General features: G+C 30.6%; 1 protein-coding gene across 1 annotated transcript in view; it reads left to right on the top strand.

The window, feature by feature from the left end:
- The first annotated feature begins 4,874 nt into the window (after positions 1-4,874).
- The window catches only part of LOC113377223 (guanylate cyclase soluble subunit beta-1), a 155,895-nt gene continuing 142,846 nt past the window's right edge, over positions 4,875-17,923 (top strand). The window contains exon 1 of the mRNA XM_026617460.1: positions 4,875-4,949. Coding sequence (XP_026473245.1) covers positions 4,947-4,949 — 3 coding nt within the window. The 5' untranslated portion in view covers positions 4,875-4,946. The remainder of the gene's footprint in view (positions 4,950-17,923) is intronic.

Genomic DNA, 17,923 nt, shown 5'->3' on the forward strand with positions numbered 1-17,923 from the left:
AGAATAGATTAAGCCGGCAGGCTTTTCACTAATTTAACGGCGAATTCTAGTCAAACGGCTTGTATTAATTTAACTGCTCACATGAGGGCAATATGTGCCCATATAGAACATTCATCAGTAAAAATGACATTTTCAAAATCTCTATCAATATTTTCATCTGCCCAAGCGGAAAAAAAAAATGTTTTTCAGTCGTCAAAGGCTTTCCCATTGTGTTGCGCCATTTTAGATCATGAGTACGAAGAAGGGTTTGGATAGTTTTGCAAATATTTCTAAACATTATGCCATTAACTTTGCTCGTCTTTGCCGCAGTGTTAAAAAGCAGGATTCCTCGAAAACGGATTCACTGTTCTATTTTCTTCTTTTTTATTCGAACCACGTTCTGATAAATCATCGACATTTTTAGGTGTATCCAATTCTGTGCAAATGCCTTCGACTTTCTCATATGTTTAGCAGCCACTGATTGCGACATTTGGGGGCCTTTTGGGTGGATGCAAAGGAGCACAGCCTCGTAGCGAGACGTGTAACTTAGCACTCATGGAGTTTAACGTGATTCATTTTCAAAAGATCAACGACAACTAAACCTTTGTTGACAATGTATTAAGGACAAAGCTTTCCTTTATCGGCTTGCCAAGGAATTAGATCGGCATCTTTCATTAACTGTCGTAAAAGTCGGCCAAGCTCTGTGTATGTAATTGTTATGCATTCATAAACTATGCGTCCGATTGCCGTAAAAGTTTGGGAAATTGTTAGGTAGATTCCCGAACAGATTTTCGGATATTTTGATTGAAGCCAAGTTTAACAGGTAGACAGATAGATAAGTAGATAGATAAACAAGAAGACATGTGAAATAATAGATGGGTAAACTAGTGGACAGGTAAATTGAAAGATATGTAAAATGGTATACAGTACAACTGGTAGATAGATAATATGGTAGGTAGTAGATATTGGTAGCCAGGTAAAGTGGTAGACTGATGGATATGTTGACAGGTATACTGGTGGACAGGTTTACAGGTATACTGGTAGACAGGTTGACAGGTATACTGGTGGACAGGTAAATTTGTGGACTGGTAAACTGGTAGACAAATAGTCATATAGACTAGTCATATAGACTAGATGTAAGAAATATGCATTTTTGTTCAAATTTTTAATTAAAATGGGTACAGCTAGTTTAATATAAAAATAAGTGTTATAAAATAAGTGTTTATTAAATTGGGCGACAGATTATGAACAAAATCTAATGGAACCGACTAAAACGAAGACATCCAACCACCTAGTATCATAAAAAATATTTTGCAATTTTTTTTTAAATAAGATTTTTTTTAAATATTTGAATATTTCGAATTTTTTTAGGATTTCTGAAAATAAAATCGTTTTTTTAAAATTTCATATTTAAAATTGTTGAAAAAAAATTGAAATTTTTGAAAAAATCTATTTTGTTAAATGTTTTGAAATTAAAAAAAATAAATGCTGAAAAATTTCGAAAATTCGTTTTTGTTTTGAAAAGCTTAAAATATTATCAAAGTTTTGAAACCACTGCTTTTCTCAAATACTAATAGTTTTTCTACATTATCAATACAAACAAAATGTTTTTTTAGTCACTCTAATTGGACGAACTGTTTCAAAAACTGCATGATCATTTTTAGTACCATACCGCCAGAAATGGCTTGACCTGCCCTTGCCAAAATATTCAGCATCGGTTGATAGCTGCGATTGAAATTATCGACGAAATTTTTTCCACACACACAGATACATCCATTTTTTCTAAGGTATGTCAAAATGTTCAGAAAGCTTTAAAACGTAAAGAAATATAAAAAAAATGGTTTCAATTCCCAACTTTTTCTACAGGAAGTTATACGTTAGTGCATAAGTTTGAATAGGTTCTAAACTCTTAATATTCGGAACCCAAATAAAAAGTGCTCGAAGTGTAAACGTTACTTTAAAGACTTCATATATGTTCGTAACAACCCACTCAGCACTTTTTTGACCGATATTAGGCTTGGGATAAAGTATTGAGTATTGGTAATTGTTTAAATGAATAAATGTACGCTATTATCGTATTTTTATGACATACTGGACATGCATCATTTGTGAAGATATCGTTAATGGTATGGTGGTGGAAATTTCTTGTACATTTTTTATTCGCTATGCAAGGCACGATTGAGAGTACCGCATAAGATATAAGTCATGTTGCTGTAAAAATATTAAAAAGCATTCGGTTAGCAGGCGGTTCTTACTGGAATTTTCGCAAAAAATATATTATTGGCGTCTACAGAATCATTCATTACTATTAAATCAGTATTTAATATACAGGATTTAGTCAATAGTTGTTGTAACTACGTGTTATGCATCAATAATAACTGCTGAAAAATGTACGGCAAGTAAGAGAAGCCGATTATTGCATGAGAAAAAAACGACCAGCTTTGATCTCATTCCTACTCGACGTCGTTTGATATGAAGTACACTCGTGCAACGTATAACATGAATGAACTGTCTTAATATTTTGATGAAAATATGTATTGTCCCATAGAGTTTTTAGCTTTGTCAAAAGCTCCGGGAAATTTAAATAAACTAAAAAGCCTTTCACAAATGGCTGTAATTGATTAGCTATCATGTAGACCTGTAAACTGAGAAGTGTTTGAGACACTAAATTATAAGAAAATAAGAGTTTGTGGTAGGAAAGTGAAAAAATAAGGCTATGTGTATTTTCAACTTCCTGTAGGGTAAGTTAAAGTAAACGCAGAAAATCGAAAATAAAAATTTGTGTACATTTTTACTTTTCAAAGGTTTATGAACATTTTGGCATACCTTACAATTAGAAAAAAATGAATGTGCGTGTGTGTGTGTCCGGATACAATTTTTTATCGACGAGTTTAGAAACGCGGATCAACCGATTTGAATAATTCAAATAACATTTGATTCGTATCGATAAGGAGACGCGTTAATTAGTACTTGGCAATTTTTTTTCTAAAATCAATTATTTTGTTAAAACAAGCAGAAAGTTCTTTGAATGATTTAAATCGGACGCTTAGTTCTCTCAAAAACTGTCATTTTTGCACATTTAGCTCTGTATCTTTAAAATAGCTGGGCCTACCTTTGCCAAAAATAAATAACCACCTCTCCCAATCATTACTAATTGAATGATTTTTAGATCATTTAAATCGGATGCTCCGTTCTCTCAAAAACTCGATTTCTATTTTCTGCACTCTTTGCTCTTTATCTCCGTAACTGCTGGCCAAAAACTAAGCAGCACATCTCCCTATCAATAGGAATCGAATGTTTTTTGAACCATTCAAATCGGTTGATCTGTGCGTCCGAAAACATAGACGAAAAAATGCGGACATACAAAACACACACAAACACATCCATTTTTTCTGAGGTAAGCCCATTCTGGAGCTCAGAAACCTTCAAAACGTCGAGAAATGCAAAAAAATCAGTTACGATTTTCGACCCATTACTATAACTATCCTACAGGAAGTTAAAAATACAAATATTGTTTACACTTTTATGGGTTCCGTGCCAATTTTATGATGTTTAACCGATAAGACTGCAAAGCGGCGCTTACGCGCTTTGATGTTTCACATTTACAGCATACGTAGAGCGATTTCTTTGAAAAAATGTTAAAATATTTCAAAAAATTACAATTTTTTTTTAGTTTTAAAAAAATTATAAAGCTTTGTTAAAAAATATAATTTTTGGTACAAAAGTTCCAACAATTTGCCTTAAGACACGATGTCATGCGCAACTATTTAATATTATAATGAATTATTACAATAAAGTGTTATTTATAATAAGTCATCGCAAAAACTAGTGGGGTGTATGGCATCGTGCCTTAAGGCAAATTGCTGGAACTTCCCGTACCGTAAAGAAATGTCCGAGGAATACTGAATGTTTATAAGAATTATATAAATTGAATTGCAAAGTTAAAATTATTTGTTTAAGTTATATTAGAACTTTAGTCAGAATAAAAATAAAATCTGAATTATTTTCGATATACAAAAAACCTAAAAAAAAATATTCATTTTTTTTCCAAAATCAATTATTTTGTTAAGACAAGCAGAAAGTTCTTTGAATCATTTAAATCGGACGTTTAGTTCTCTCAAAAACTGTCATTATTTACATATTTAGCCCCGTATCTTCGAAATGGCTGTGCTTGCCTTTGCCAAAAACTAATAAACACTTCTCCAAATCATTACTAATTGAATGTTTTTTAAATCATTCAAATCGGATACTCCGTTCTCTCAAAAAGTCGATTTCTATTTTCTGCACTCTTTGCTCCGTATCTCCGAAACGGCTCGACCTGCCTTCGCCAAAAACTAATCAGCTCTTTTCCCTATTAATAGAAATCGAATGTTTTTTGAACCATTCAATTCGGTTGATCTGTGCGCCCGAAAACGTGACTGGAAATTTGTATCCATCCATACATACATACACACACACACACACACACACATCCATTTTTTCTGAGGTATGCCAAAACGTTCAGAAACCTTCAAAACGTCGAGAAATGTAAAAATTTTCAATTTCGATTTTCGGCCCATTACAATAACTTACCCTACGAGAAGTTAAAAAATTGAACTCCTAGTGCGCTTACCGTGTGCACGTCGACTTAACGTGTGCTGGTAACAACCCACTCGCCAGTCGGCGCCTCCTCTGACCGACATTAGGCTAGGATGCTACGGTGTTGTGAGTCTGGGGCTACGGCGGAGGGAGAAATCGATTCTACGGCACAAAGCTCGTGAAAGAATCAGTACTGCGCGGGCTTCCGAACGTGCAGGTCCTTTGCAGGGTCCTGCGCAAGACGCATTCAGAACTGGCGAGTAAACAATGTCATTTCGAACTGCAGCTTTTCGAAGACATCATGTTGTTTCCATCCTATAACCGTTTGCAGTGACATCAAGTGCAGTGATTACTTTGCCTTGGGACCAGAGTGATAATACTGAACGAAAATGGTGAGCTTTTTGACAGTTTTTTTTGTAGATGTGGGTTAACGCGAAACGTTTTTGTTAAATATTTGAAAACTTTCATACACGGCCGGAACTACTGAGAAAACGTGGTGGGGTTTGTAATATCTTGGACTAGTATGGGTTAACCACCACTAGTATGAGAGCTTTTTATATCTCTAACGTGAATTTTATATTTTTGCAAAAACATCCGACTTGCTAATTTTATGTTTACGTCATTCTGAATCGTTCGAGATAAAAAATTTAAAAATTTTTTGTGTGTATGTCTCTCAAATTCAGCTTCATCAAATCCTAAGATTTATGTAACTCGATTTAAATTTGCGTAGATTTGTTTTTTGCAGCGATCAGTCAAGTCGTTTCTTTTACAATAAGCCCAAAAATTTTTGGTTTACATTGCAGCCAAAAACTGGGAAGCAATTTTAAAAATTCAAAGATATCAGTTGATTAATTCTCAGTAAAGATCGGCTGAGCCGTTTTTTGCAATTAATATTTGAAAAAAGTTTGTTTACCGATTTTGATGACATTTTTATTATGAGAGAAAACCTGGTTTCAAAAAATCATTATAACCCTACGATAATTAATTTAATTATGAAAGTTCATCTAAGTTTGAAATAATGAGCAACGCTTCTTTTCATGGTTTAAATTTTGTCTTTTTGTTGATGTTTTCTCAAAAAACGGCTGAACGATATTAAAAATTTAAAAGCGTTTTAATGAAACTCGATGAAGACTCGCATTCATTAGCTTTGCGAGGCGATTAGCAGGGCCGTTTTTTATTTTAGAATTTGTCCACATTTGCACAAAAAATTCTGAACCGATTGTAAAAATTACTGCTCAAAGAAGCTTTGAACACGTTTTAATTTCAAACTCGGTTGAGAATTTTTTGCGAAAATAAGGACAGAAATTATTGAACTGCTCTGCTAATTTCTAAAAGCTTATCTGATCGTCTCGTTTTATATTTATATTTATATTTATATTTATATTTATATTTATATTTATATTTATATTTATATTTATATTTATATTTATATTTATATTTATATTTATATTTATATTTATATTTATATTTATATTATATTATATTAGAGGAGAGAGGGAGAGGGAGAGGGGAGAGGGGAGAGGGAGAGGGGATAGGGGAGAGGGAGGGGGAGGGAGAGGGAGAGGAGAGGGAGAGGGAGAGGGAGAGGGAGAGGAGAGGGAGAGGGAGAGGGAGAGGGAGAGAGAGGAGAGGGAGAGGAGAGGGAGAGGGAGAGGGAGAGGGGAGGGAGAGGGAGAGGGAGAGGGAGAGGAGATGGGAGAGGGAGGATGAGAGTGGAGGGGAGAGGGAGAGGGAGAGGGAGAGGGAGAGGGAGAGGGAGAGGGATAGGGAGAGGGAGATTGGAGAGGGAGAGGGGAGGGAGAGGGAGATTTAGTGAGTTAGAGGGAGATTATATTATAGGTAGATGTGTAGATTAGAGGGAGATTCGGAGATGGATAGGGATAGGGATATGTATAGTTAGATTTATATTTATACTTTATATTTATACTTATATTTATACTTATATTTATAATTATATTTATATTTATCTTTATATTTATATTTATATTTATATTTATATTTATATTTATATTATTGCTAGACTTTATCGAGTTTTATGAAAAAGCTTTAAATATTTTCGCAATCCATGTAGTCTTTATGAGAAATTTTTGAGAAAAGGTCAAATTTTAGCCCGCATACTCATATATACCTGTTCCATTTCGGTGTCAAACAATTCAGAATGACTTGAAACGTCGAATGTGAAATTAGCTATTCCGATTATCTGAAACATGAACTTCTCATTCGAGAAGTTAATATTGTTCTAATGAAAGTTAACAAAAATTGGTGTAATATTTTAATTGTTGTGCAGTTTTTGCCAATTAAAAATGATGTTTATATTGATGATTGTTTTTTTTGTGAATATTGTTTACGAATGTGATAATTATTGGTTTTAATTTAAACATATTCTCTAAATACTTCTAAAAGCAATAACTGTTTGGAAGATAGGAAACTAATAGGATAGAATAGGAAACTGTATAGGATACCACTCTGGAGGCAAGAACATTACGTTTGAGGATATTTTGATATTGAGTAGTTGATATTGAGTTGAATATTATAATAACGTTTTCAGTAAATGAACTTCTACGAATTTGATTATATTAATGCAATCATATTTTCTGAGAAAGTGAGCAATAAAAGCACATTTTTATTTATTAGGACATTTTAAACTGAATGACAAACTAGAAATGTGATATATATTTTTAAATAAAAACATAAAACTATTGTTGGAAGAGTTATTTATGAAAGCGTATTTAATATATAAATGATTAGTAAAGAGAATTAATTCTGACTAAGTTGATTTTTTCAGATGATCGCAATAAATATTTTTTTATTTATTTTTTGAATGTCTGAGATTATTTCAAACGTTTATATTAACACTTCTTAACACTTTCACTAAAAATTAACAAATTTTTTGATAATATTTTGTATAAAAATCTAGAAATTATAAACTAAATCCAAATGCGAAATGCGGAATATATATATATATATATATATATATATATATATATATATCGTATATCTATTCATTTGAAATCATAACCACTCGACTATTTTTTATTCTAAGTTAATTAAAAACCAGTGATGTTCGAAGTTTTTCCCCATGGCAAATTGCTAATACTCTCTCGTTTTGTGAACATATATTGGATAAATAAGATTAATCAATATAATAAAATTCATTTATATTCTCGATAAAAATGATACGCAACTTTTCAAAATAAATTGTGCGCATATAGAAAATAAAATAGTATTCGTAAATATAAATCTATACAAATGTGCACATAAATAAAATTGGAGTGTCTGTAATATTGAAATAGTCGTTATTTAATACACGTAAATAAATATAAATAGAGTGCTTATACCAAATTAACATCTTTGTCTGTCTGTTTGTTCGAGCTAATTTCAGAAACGACTTGACCGATTTTGACGGGATTTTTATTAGCAGGTATCTGATGTAATAGTGCGTAACTTAGGTTACTTTTAATTTATAAATAAAAGTATATTATCTCATTATATATTAACTCATATTATCTTATTTTATTTCACTCAACTATACTTTACGATTTTGTCTGCGTGAAATTTAATAAACCAAGTTAATTAGATTATATAGTTTAGCTTAGTTTTTATTTTTTATCATATCTCATCGCAATTTCAAATAATAAGTGATATATTGTTTCATATATTTTATCTAGATTTGAAATATGTTAATACTTTTTTCTGCTTTGTTTTTTACCCTAATTTAAGTAATAATTATGAATAATTATGTTAGTTAAGCACACGATGTGAATTCATTCAGATTTACATTGAAATTGATCAAAAATTTACAGATAATTTTATTTCTTTAGTAACGTTGATAGTTGTATTTTTTTTGAATAATTATTCATAGCTTGTAATTTTCATTTTCTAAATTTACACCCATTAGCTATTATCAAAAGAAAGACAAAACTCTATAAAAACATGAGAAAGGAAACCAACCAATTATTGTAGAGAAAAAAATCGTTTAATAAAGCTAATAAAATAAAAATGCAATTTTTTTTCACTCTTGTGCTTAATGTCAAGTTTTGGGTACAGCTAATAGTTCATTAATATAATTTATTAACTTTCTATATCTTTACGTTTCAAAGGTTTTTAAAAATTTTGGCATACCCTACAAAAAATCATCAGATATCACATATTTTATATATCGTACATCGAACCACCTACCACAATTACATACTAGGTAATTGTAGAATTTCAATTAAGATTTTTTTGAGCTTAGAGGAAAGTCTCACTTCAACTACAAAAGGCTAATTATTTCTTTCAATGTTTGTCCACCTCAAACACGATTTTAATTCTCGGGACCAACGTTTTTAGTTTCATTTTCATATATTGCGGAATTGAAAAATACATACAATTTTGAATTTTCACTCGTCTACCGCAAATACCTATTTCCTAATAGTCGTGTTAGTTATCGAATCATCTTTCACTCTACTTTAAGTCAGTGAACATTTTTCACTGATTTACCTCAGATTTTCCTGAGCTTATAGAAATCTACGCATCTATCCTCTGAAACATTTTCAAAACAATTCTTCGATATTGACGAGGGAAAGGCAACCATCCATAAAACTAGACGCGTCAAATTATCAATCGATTATGGCATAATCATTGAATCGCAGGGTAATACCATTGTACAAATAATTATCGATAAACACGCATAGTACATAGAATAGAATGGCATGCAGAAAGAGTAACTTTTGCAAAAAATGTAGATGTTGAATATTAAAACTTGTAGAGATAACAGGTTTTTAAATGAAACTAGGTGCCATACAAATCTACAGGAAAAATATAAATTTTTCCACCGAGATTTTGAAATTTTACGCAATTATCTAGGCATGCCACAGCATAATTCAACTAGTTGGTATTAGTATTTTGCCTTGAGGCAAGTTACATGAACTTCCCGATTTGTGTAAATAATCGACTTAATCCATGATAGATAAATTAATTTATGAGTAGTTAAAAGTATTCGACGTGGATTTATTACACATTATTGAAAATCGAACACGTCAACCCGGTCGAAGTATTTTTTAAAAACAAATTTTCAAAAATCAATAATTTTACTGTACTCTATCATTATATGAAGCAAATTGTCTAATTTTAAATTTAACAAATGTCAAAAGAACTACTCATTTTCCCAAATTTTGATAAATTTTTTAAATTAAACTACTTGTCGTAAGGTCGTAATATTTCAGTAAGATCTATAAAACCATGATTTATATCGCCAAAAAAAGTTCCATGAAAATCGGCTTAAATTTTTTTTTCAACAGATAATTACAAGAAAACGGCCCTGTAGATTATCACCTAAAACTAATCAGTATCATTCCCAACTAATATCGTTCAAACAGTTTTTGATTTTTTAAAGTCGATTCGGTAGTATGTGCATAAATGTGGACGAAAAGTTTAACACTTTTTTCCAAATTACAAAGAAACAGCTAGACCGATCGTCGCATAAAACTGAGAAACGATAATACTCATCGAGATACATCAAATGGTTTTTAAATTTCTGAAATTGGTTCAGGCGTTTTTGAGCAAACGTTGATGAAAATTCTAATTTTGGCAAATGCCAAAAAGACCATGGTAATTTTTACAAACTTTGACGAATTTTTAAAGCTAAACCAGTGGTCGTAGGGCCGTCATATTTTAGTATGATCTAGAAGACTATGGTATCTACCGTCAAAAAAATAATCATAAAAATAGTGATTTTTTTTAAAAAAAAAACTTTATTACAAGAAAACGGCCCGGCCGATCTCTACCAAAAACTAATCAGCACGATTCCCAACCAATATCTTTCGAACGGTTTTTGTATTTTCAATATCGATTCAGAATTGCGGGCTAAAACGTAGACGAAAAATTTTTCACTTTTCTGTGATTTATAAGGAAACGGCTTGGCCGATCGTCGCACAAAATTGACAAACAATAGTCCTCATCGGGATACATCTAGTGGCTTTTAAATTTCTAAAATCGGTCCAGCCGTTTTCAAGAAAACGTCGATTTACGGCAAAAAATCTGTTCACTTACACGCACACACACACACACACACACATACTTTTTCCAAGTTTGGTCTCATTCGATTCAGAATGGCTTGAAACGTCGAGAAAACATAAAATTAGCAATTTGGATTTTTTGATGAAAACATAAACTTCTCCTTCGGGAAGTTAATAAAAGCCCATTACTCAATTTTCTCTATTTTGACAAAACCACTTACATGTATTTACGGCTGTCGATTAAAAACAAAGTGTCCAAAATGACCAAAAATTTGGCGAGAAACACCTAAAAGATGCACAACTTCATTCGCCAGTTTTTATTGACGAGTAGAACCCTACTCCACCGCTGGGCACATACAGATATTTAAATAAATAAGTGATTTGTTGAAATTTAATAATATGCCGTAATCCTTCTCCCGGTTCAATACCAAAGTAAATGATTTGATTAAATTCCGCGATAATTGTACCTGCGCCCTAAGAATTGGTTAAGGATCGAGCCGACGACTCAAACGCGTTAATTACATTGGCACTTAGGATTGTAAATACGGTAAAATCCATCGTATTTGTTAATTAAATTCTTACGCAAACACACAAATATGTATATATGTATGTATGTATGCATATGTATATATATATATATATATATATATATATATATATATATTCGCTCGTGTACTCCTCCAAAACGGCTTTACCGATTTTTACTAAATTTTATATTCGTATTCAGTAGGTCTGAAAATCAGCTGGTATCTATTGTCCATACTGCTAAGTAATAAGGGTTGTTCACCCTGAATTTGTTCTTAATTTTTTGAAGAATTTTTTTGTTTTTATTTTTTTTATAATGCGACATTCAAAAATACATACAACACTAAATTTTTATTTTCTTATCACAATGTGCTATCAGCAAAAAATCGCTAAAACTGCCATTACCGCTATTTAAAATTTTTAAATGTTTAAATGTTTGGAAAGATTTGAAAAGAAAATCGAGAATTTTTAAATTTTAAAATTTTTTTGAACAACTTTGAAAATTCTAAAATTTAAATCGAAAAAAAACGACTTTTTTGAAAATTTTGACAAACTTTAAGTCGGTTGATTCATACTGTAAATGTCATTTATCAGAACATTTGTTTGAATTATATAGGTGAACCTAAAACATTATAAACAAAAAGTATAAACAAAATTGCATTTGTTATTAGAATCCTATAAAATATCTGATAATATGATGAGCATATGTGTAATAATTATTTTTACTGCTAAATGAATATTTTTAACTTTTTAACTTCCCGAAGGAGAAGTTTATGTTTTCATAAAAAAATCCGATTCGCTAATTTTATGTTTTCTCGACGTTTCAAGCCATTCTGATTCGAACGAGACCAAGTTTGGAAAAAGTATGTGTGAGTGTGTGTGTGTGAACAGATGTTTTGCCGTAAATCGACGTTTTCTCAAAAACGGCTAGACCGATTTCAAAACTTTCAGACGATCGACCAAGCGTTTTCTTTATAAATCGCAGAAAAGTTAAAAAAATTTCGTCTACGTTTTAGCCCGCAATTCTGAATCGATTTTGAAAATTCAAAAACCGTTCGGGAGATATTGGTTGGGAATCGTGCTGATTAGTTTTTGGTAGAGATCGGCCGGGCCGTTTACTTGTAATAAGGTGTTAAAAAAATTTTTTTGTCGATTTTTATTATTATTTTTTTGACGGTAGATACCATAGTCTTCTATATCATACTGAAATATTACGGTCCTACGACAAGTCGTTTAGCTTTAAAAACTCGTCAAAGTTTGCAAAAATTAGTATGTTCTTTTTGGCATTTGTCAAAATTAAAACTTTCATCGACGTTTGCTCAAAAACGCCTGAACCGATTTCAGAAATTTAAAAACCATTTGATGTATCTCGATTAGGATTATCGTTTCTCAGTTTTGTGCGATGATTGGCCGAGCCGTTTCTTTGTAATTTCGAAAAAAGTATAAACTTTTCGTCCACATTTAAGATCATACTATCAAACCGATTTTGAAAAATCTAAAACTGTTCGAAATATATTAGTTGGGAATGATACTGATTAGTTTTAGTTGAAAATCTACCGAGCCGTTTTCTTGTAATTAACTGCTGAAAAAAACATTTAAGCCGATTTTAGAACTTACTGAAATATTACGTCCTTACGACAAGTAGTTTAATTTAAAAAATTCATCAAAGTATGAGAAAATGAGTAGTTCTTTTGATATTTGTTGAAATTAAAATTAAACGATTTACTTGATGTAACGATAGAGTATTGGATCTTAATGAAAATACTAAACCATTAATGTCCTACGGAAACTGGTTCGAATATAAAGATTTTTGATTTTTGAAAATTTGCTCTTAGAAAATACTCCGAGTTAAAGCGTTCTCAATAATGTGTAATAAATCCATCCACTCGGAATACTTTCAATCACTCATAAATTAATTTATTTTTTATTGACTAAGTCGATTATTTATACATATCGGGAAGTTCATGTAACTTGCCTTAAGGCTAAATACCAATACCAACTAGTTAAAAAATTGAATCAATTATTCATTTCATCAATACAAGAAAAATGTTTTTTTGTATCATTCAAATCGGACACTCATTCGTTCTCTCAAAACCTGAATTGCCATTTTGGCACTTTTGCCCAGTGTCTTCGAAACGTTTTGCCTTTGTTAAAATTCTATCAGCACGTCAATAGGTTTCGTATGTTTTTTGAATCATTCAGATCGGTTTGTATCCGAACACACGCGAACATCTATTTTTTATAAGGTACGCCAAAATTTTCAGAAACCTCTGAAACGTGAAGATATATAAAAATTTTCAATTTTGATTTTTTGCAATTACTGTAACTTACCCTTCGGAAATTTAATTAGATAATTCACTTCAAACATTATTCCTTTCAAACACCATAGAAATTACAAATGAGATTATTACTATTGAAAATCAATAATTAATTATGTTGAAAGTTATATATATATATATATATATATATATATATATATATATAATATAATATAATTTATTCATTACTTCATTTACTTTTTTATTTATCAATTTATCTATTTCTTGTACCAGTTATTAATTCATTTATTCATTTGTTAATGCATTCATTGTTTCATTCATCCATTTAACAACATCTTTTTTTTATTTTTTACTTTACTTTTTTTTAAGTTAATAATAAACTAGTGGGGTGCATGGCATTGTGCCTTAAGGCAAATTGCTGGAACTTCCCGTACCGTAATTAAAAATCTTGGTACAAAACCCAAAAAAATTTACACAAAATGTGTACACTCCATACATTAAAATCTCTATAAAGTATCTGATAATTCGATGTACATATGTTTAATATGCATTATTGAGAGTCTCTAACCGCTGGACCTGCTTCTCAAAATATTTAATCAGTTTTTTATCTTGTCAATACAAGTAAAATGTTTTTTAAATTATTGAAATCGGACGCTCCGTTCTCATAAGAACTGAGTTACCGTTTTTGGCACTTTTTGCCCCGTATCTTTGGAACGGCTAGACCTGCCTTTGCCAAAAACTAATGAGCACGTTTCTTTTTCAATACGAATCGAATGTCTTTGAAATATTCATATCGGTTGATCGGAGCTCTGGTAAAAAAGTAAAAAAATGCCATTTGCCGGTCAAAAATGATCATTAGACATATGCACAACAAATTATCAGATATTTTATAAAGATTTTAACAACAAGTATAAGTTTTGTTTACATTCCTATAGGTTCCGTACCAACGTTTATCCGTTAGACGGTGACGCGGCGCTTACGCGCTTTGATATTCTGTCTCTATTCAGGTAAAGCAGTACGATTGCTTTGAAAAAAAGTTCAGAATTTCAAAAATATGTCAAAATGAAGAAATCTATTTTCAAAAATAAAAAAAAAAAAATTACAAAAAAAAAAAATTTTTTAAAAGTAATTTTTTGTCAACTTTATAGTTTCTCAAAACTCAATTTTTTTCTTAAGTAAATTTTTTTCAAAAATGTTAATCTTTTTTAAAAAAATAATAATTTTTGATACGAGTACTTCCAGCAATTTGCCTTAAGGTACGATGCCACGCGCCCCACTAGTATTATATCCAAACGTTCAATAAATAATTTTACCAATAATATCATTTTAAATCAAACGCGTTTATATTTGTTTGCTTTTAGATATTTTGAAAATAATTGAAATACTCTTGAAGATAATAGAATAGCTTGAAGAATTTAATTAGCATAAAGTAATTATCTTCAATAATTAATATTTTAGGTGTGCTATCAAATATCTCTTATCAATGTTTATACTGTGTAAAAAATTCAAATAATTGAGTTGTTTGTTTTATAAAAACAACGCTTGCCAAATGAATATTGAAAATTCTATTGTTTGAGTTTTTAGTTGTGATTACTGTAGAAGATAATAGTTTCATGAATTTAATTAGCGCAAAGTTATTTATCTTAATAATTAACTTCGATAAATAACATTTTTAGGTATGCTATCGAATAACTTTTATCAATGTTTATACGATGTAAAATGTTCAAATAATAAGGCTGCTTGTGTAATAAAAATGCTTCTAAAAAATATATTGCAAATTCTTACTATTGGTTTGAGCTTTTTAGTTGGTCATAAAATTTAACATTTTGAACTATTTTATAGGTTATTTTTTAAATTCCTACTTGTTTTCTTGGTTATGTGTTTGACTACAGAAAATGTGAACTGACCTCCTTACGAATTTATTTGTTTTAATTTGTGTAGTTTTTTAATCTTTCGACTGGTATAAATAGAATATTTTCGAGATGTATACAAAATTAAAAAGTAAAAAATTTTCTTAGATCAACTCGTCGGTCTTTTTTACCTTATAGGGGGAGTATATTGGGACGACCAGAGGCAAACAAGTCAAATGTTTTGTTTTAATTTTAAAATTATCTTCCAAAATATTAGCTATTTTTCAACCAATTCAATATATAATTTTCATGCGTGCCTTTTTTACGGAGATAATGCTGTAAATAACCTTGATCTGGTATTTCGTCAGAAATATTCATCAGTAGAGTTGGAATAACGATTTACTTATCTCTTGTAAAATAGCTTGTTTTAACCTAAATTAGTTTTTTTATTTGCTATTTCTTATTTTTTACATCTTCAAGGTAAAGGTTCAGTCGGTTCTTTTTTCCCCACCCAGGTGCTGGCTTTTATAGAGGTTATATAAAACTAGTGGGGCGCATGGCATCGAACTTCCAATACCGTAATAAACATTCGAGGAAGGCAGGTCCAGCAGTTATGAACTCTCAATAAAAATAATTTATGTACATATGTTTAATGTTTTGTAATGTTTTACTTTTTTATTGGATCTCCGGAGACGCTGGACCTGCCTTTATAAATATATTATATAAATTACCAGTTGTTCATTTTGTCAATACAAGTAAAATGTTTTTTGAATTATTTAAATCGGAAGCTCGGTTATCTCAAGAATTGAAATACCATTTTTGGCACTTTTTGCCTCGTATCTCAAACTCTACGGCAAGATTGCTAAAACAAGTATATATATATATATATATATATATATATATATGTATATATATATATATATATGTATAATGTCGCGTTTTTATTTTTGCATTGTAATTAATTAATGAATTTAATTCTCGTAATTTGATGAAGAATGGCCGTGCAGAAAAACAAACAACTCGGAACGAAGGGAATCTCCGCCGGTGTAATTATACGCACAGATACCGGATTCAGATTCTCATCTTTTGTGTTTACACTGGCTGATGTTTTTTAGGTGCAATTTGGTTGAATGTTTTGCATCGTTGTTAAAACGAGGGAGAATGAAAAACCTATTTAAACGGAGTATCTGGTTTCATGCAAATAATATACTAATGTATGTGCTCCTTGAAAATTACATGTCTTATACTGAATACATGCTTTAGGTCGGCGGTCGGGAAAGTCATTACCTCAAAATATTTTTGTATGAATTGATATTACGCCAAAGCGAAAAAATACATTTGCTTCTTTTCAGCATCTTTTATTTTTTGAACTCCATGATAATTTTGAATAGTTCATTAACTAAAAATTTTATTCAATTTATCAACGTAGTACCAAGAAATACATACCAGTATTAATAATATATATATTAGAGATGGGTAACTCACTCCGGAGTTATCACTCCGATACAACTCCTCCCTCGGAGTTCGGAGTGAATCCGAGTGGAGTTGTTTCACAGGATTTGTCATATCCAACTTTCCTAAACTGGTATTAAATCTGTTAACTTGTGCAGACATTCACTGTTTTTGGCGTTTTTGCTTTGGGAAGGAAGCGGTCGCTTTCTCGCATGCAGTTTTATGACCTTTTAGGTATGAAACTCAAAATAATATCATTGTGTATTTTCCAGAAAATACAAAAGTATTACTTCAAAGATACAGAATAATGAAATTGTGTTCAAGTGTGAATAGCTCAAATGTATAATTTATTGAATAGTAAGGGGTCATATTCCTAGCTACGAAATCTTTGGCCGTGAATGACGGCAATCAGGAATATACATACCGAAAAATACATGAAACAAAATATATTTAATCTGGTTTTTACATAGCCTGAAATAACAATACTTTCGAGTGCAAAATATATCAGTGACGTCAATAGTATTTAAGCAGCAACAAATATGTAGTATTAAATTTTTACTTTTACACAATTATATAGTTGATAATATAATTGATAATAAAAGTAATAATATGTTAATCGAACTACCCGATATAATATTAATTCTGCAGAAGTATTATCATTTGGTGAAAATATTTTATGATAAATGTTTTGCTTTCATTACAAAGTTTACATTATGTTTATATAAAATCAATCCAAAAAATCCATTATTTTCTCACCAAATGAAAATAATTAAATTGAATTTGATTCTCTGGTTTTGCGTTTTTACTTTGGTCAACACTGCTTAAATTACGAGTCATTGAGTTGATTATCTGGTCGACTAAAAAATTGTACAACCCGTCATTTATTTGTGATTTTTTTAGAAATTTTTTTTATTGATATTTATTCATAAATTTTAATTTCAAATAATTAATGGGATTTGACAAATTCTTAGATACATAAACAACGCACTATAGAACACATTTGTGTCGAGCATTTCGCTTTCAAAGTTGTTGGAGTTGTTAAGCGGATATAACTCCAGCATGAAGCGGAGTCAAATCCGAGTCGATCCGACTTTGAATATGATGAGCCTATCTCTAATATATATATATATATATATATATATATATATATATATAAATTTAATAATTTTGATGTTGAATTATGTGAGATTCAATTTTCAGGGCAATACATCAATATTATATAAATATACTTATTATATATTACGTATTGTTTCCATACGTTTTG

The sequence above is a fragment of the Ctenocephalides felis genome, unplaced genomic scaffold (genome assembly GCF_003426905.1).
Source record: "Ctenocephalides felis isolate EL2017-DRISC unplaced genomic scaffold, ASM342690v1 CF-g0.4_SCAFFOLD_01886, whole genome shotgun sequence".
Taxonomy (NCBI): domain Eukaryota; kingdom Metazoa; phylum Arthropoda; class Insecta; order Siphonaptera; family Pulicidae; genus Ctenocephalides; species Ctenocephalides felis.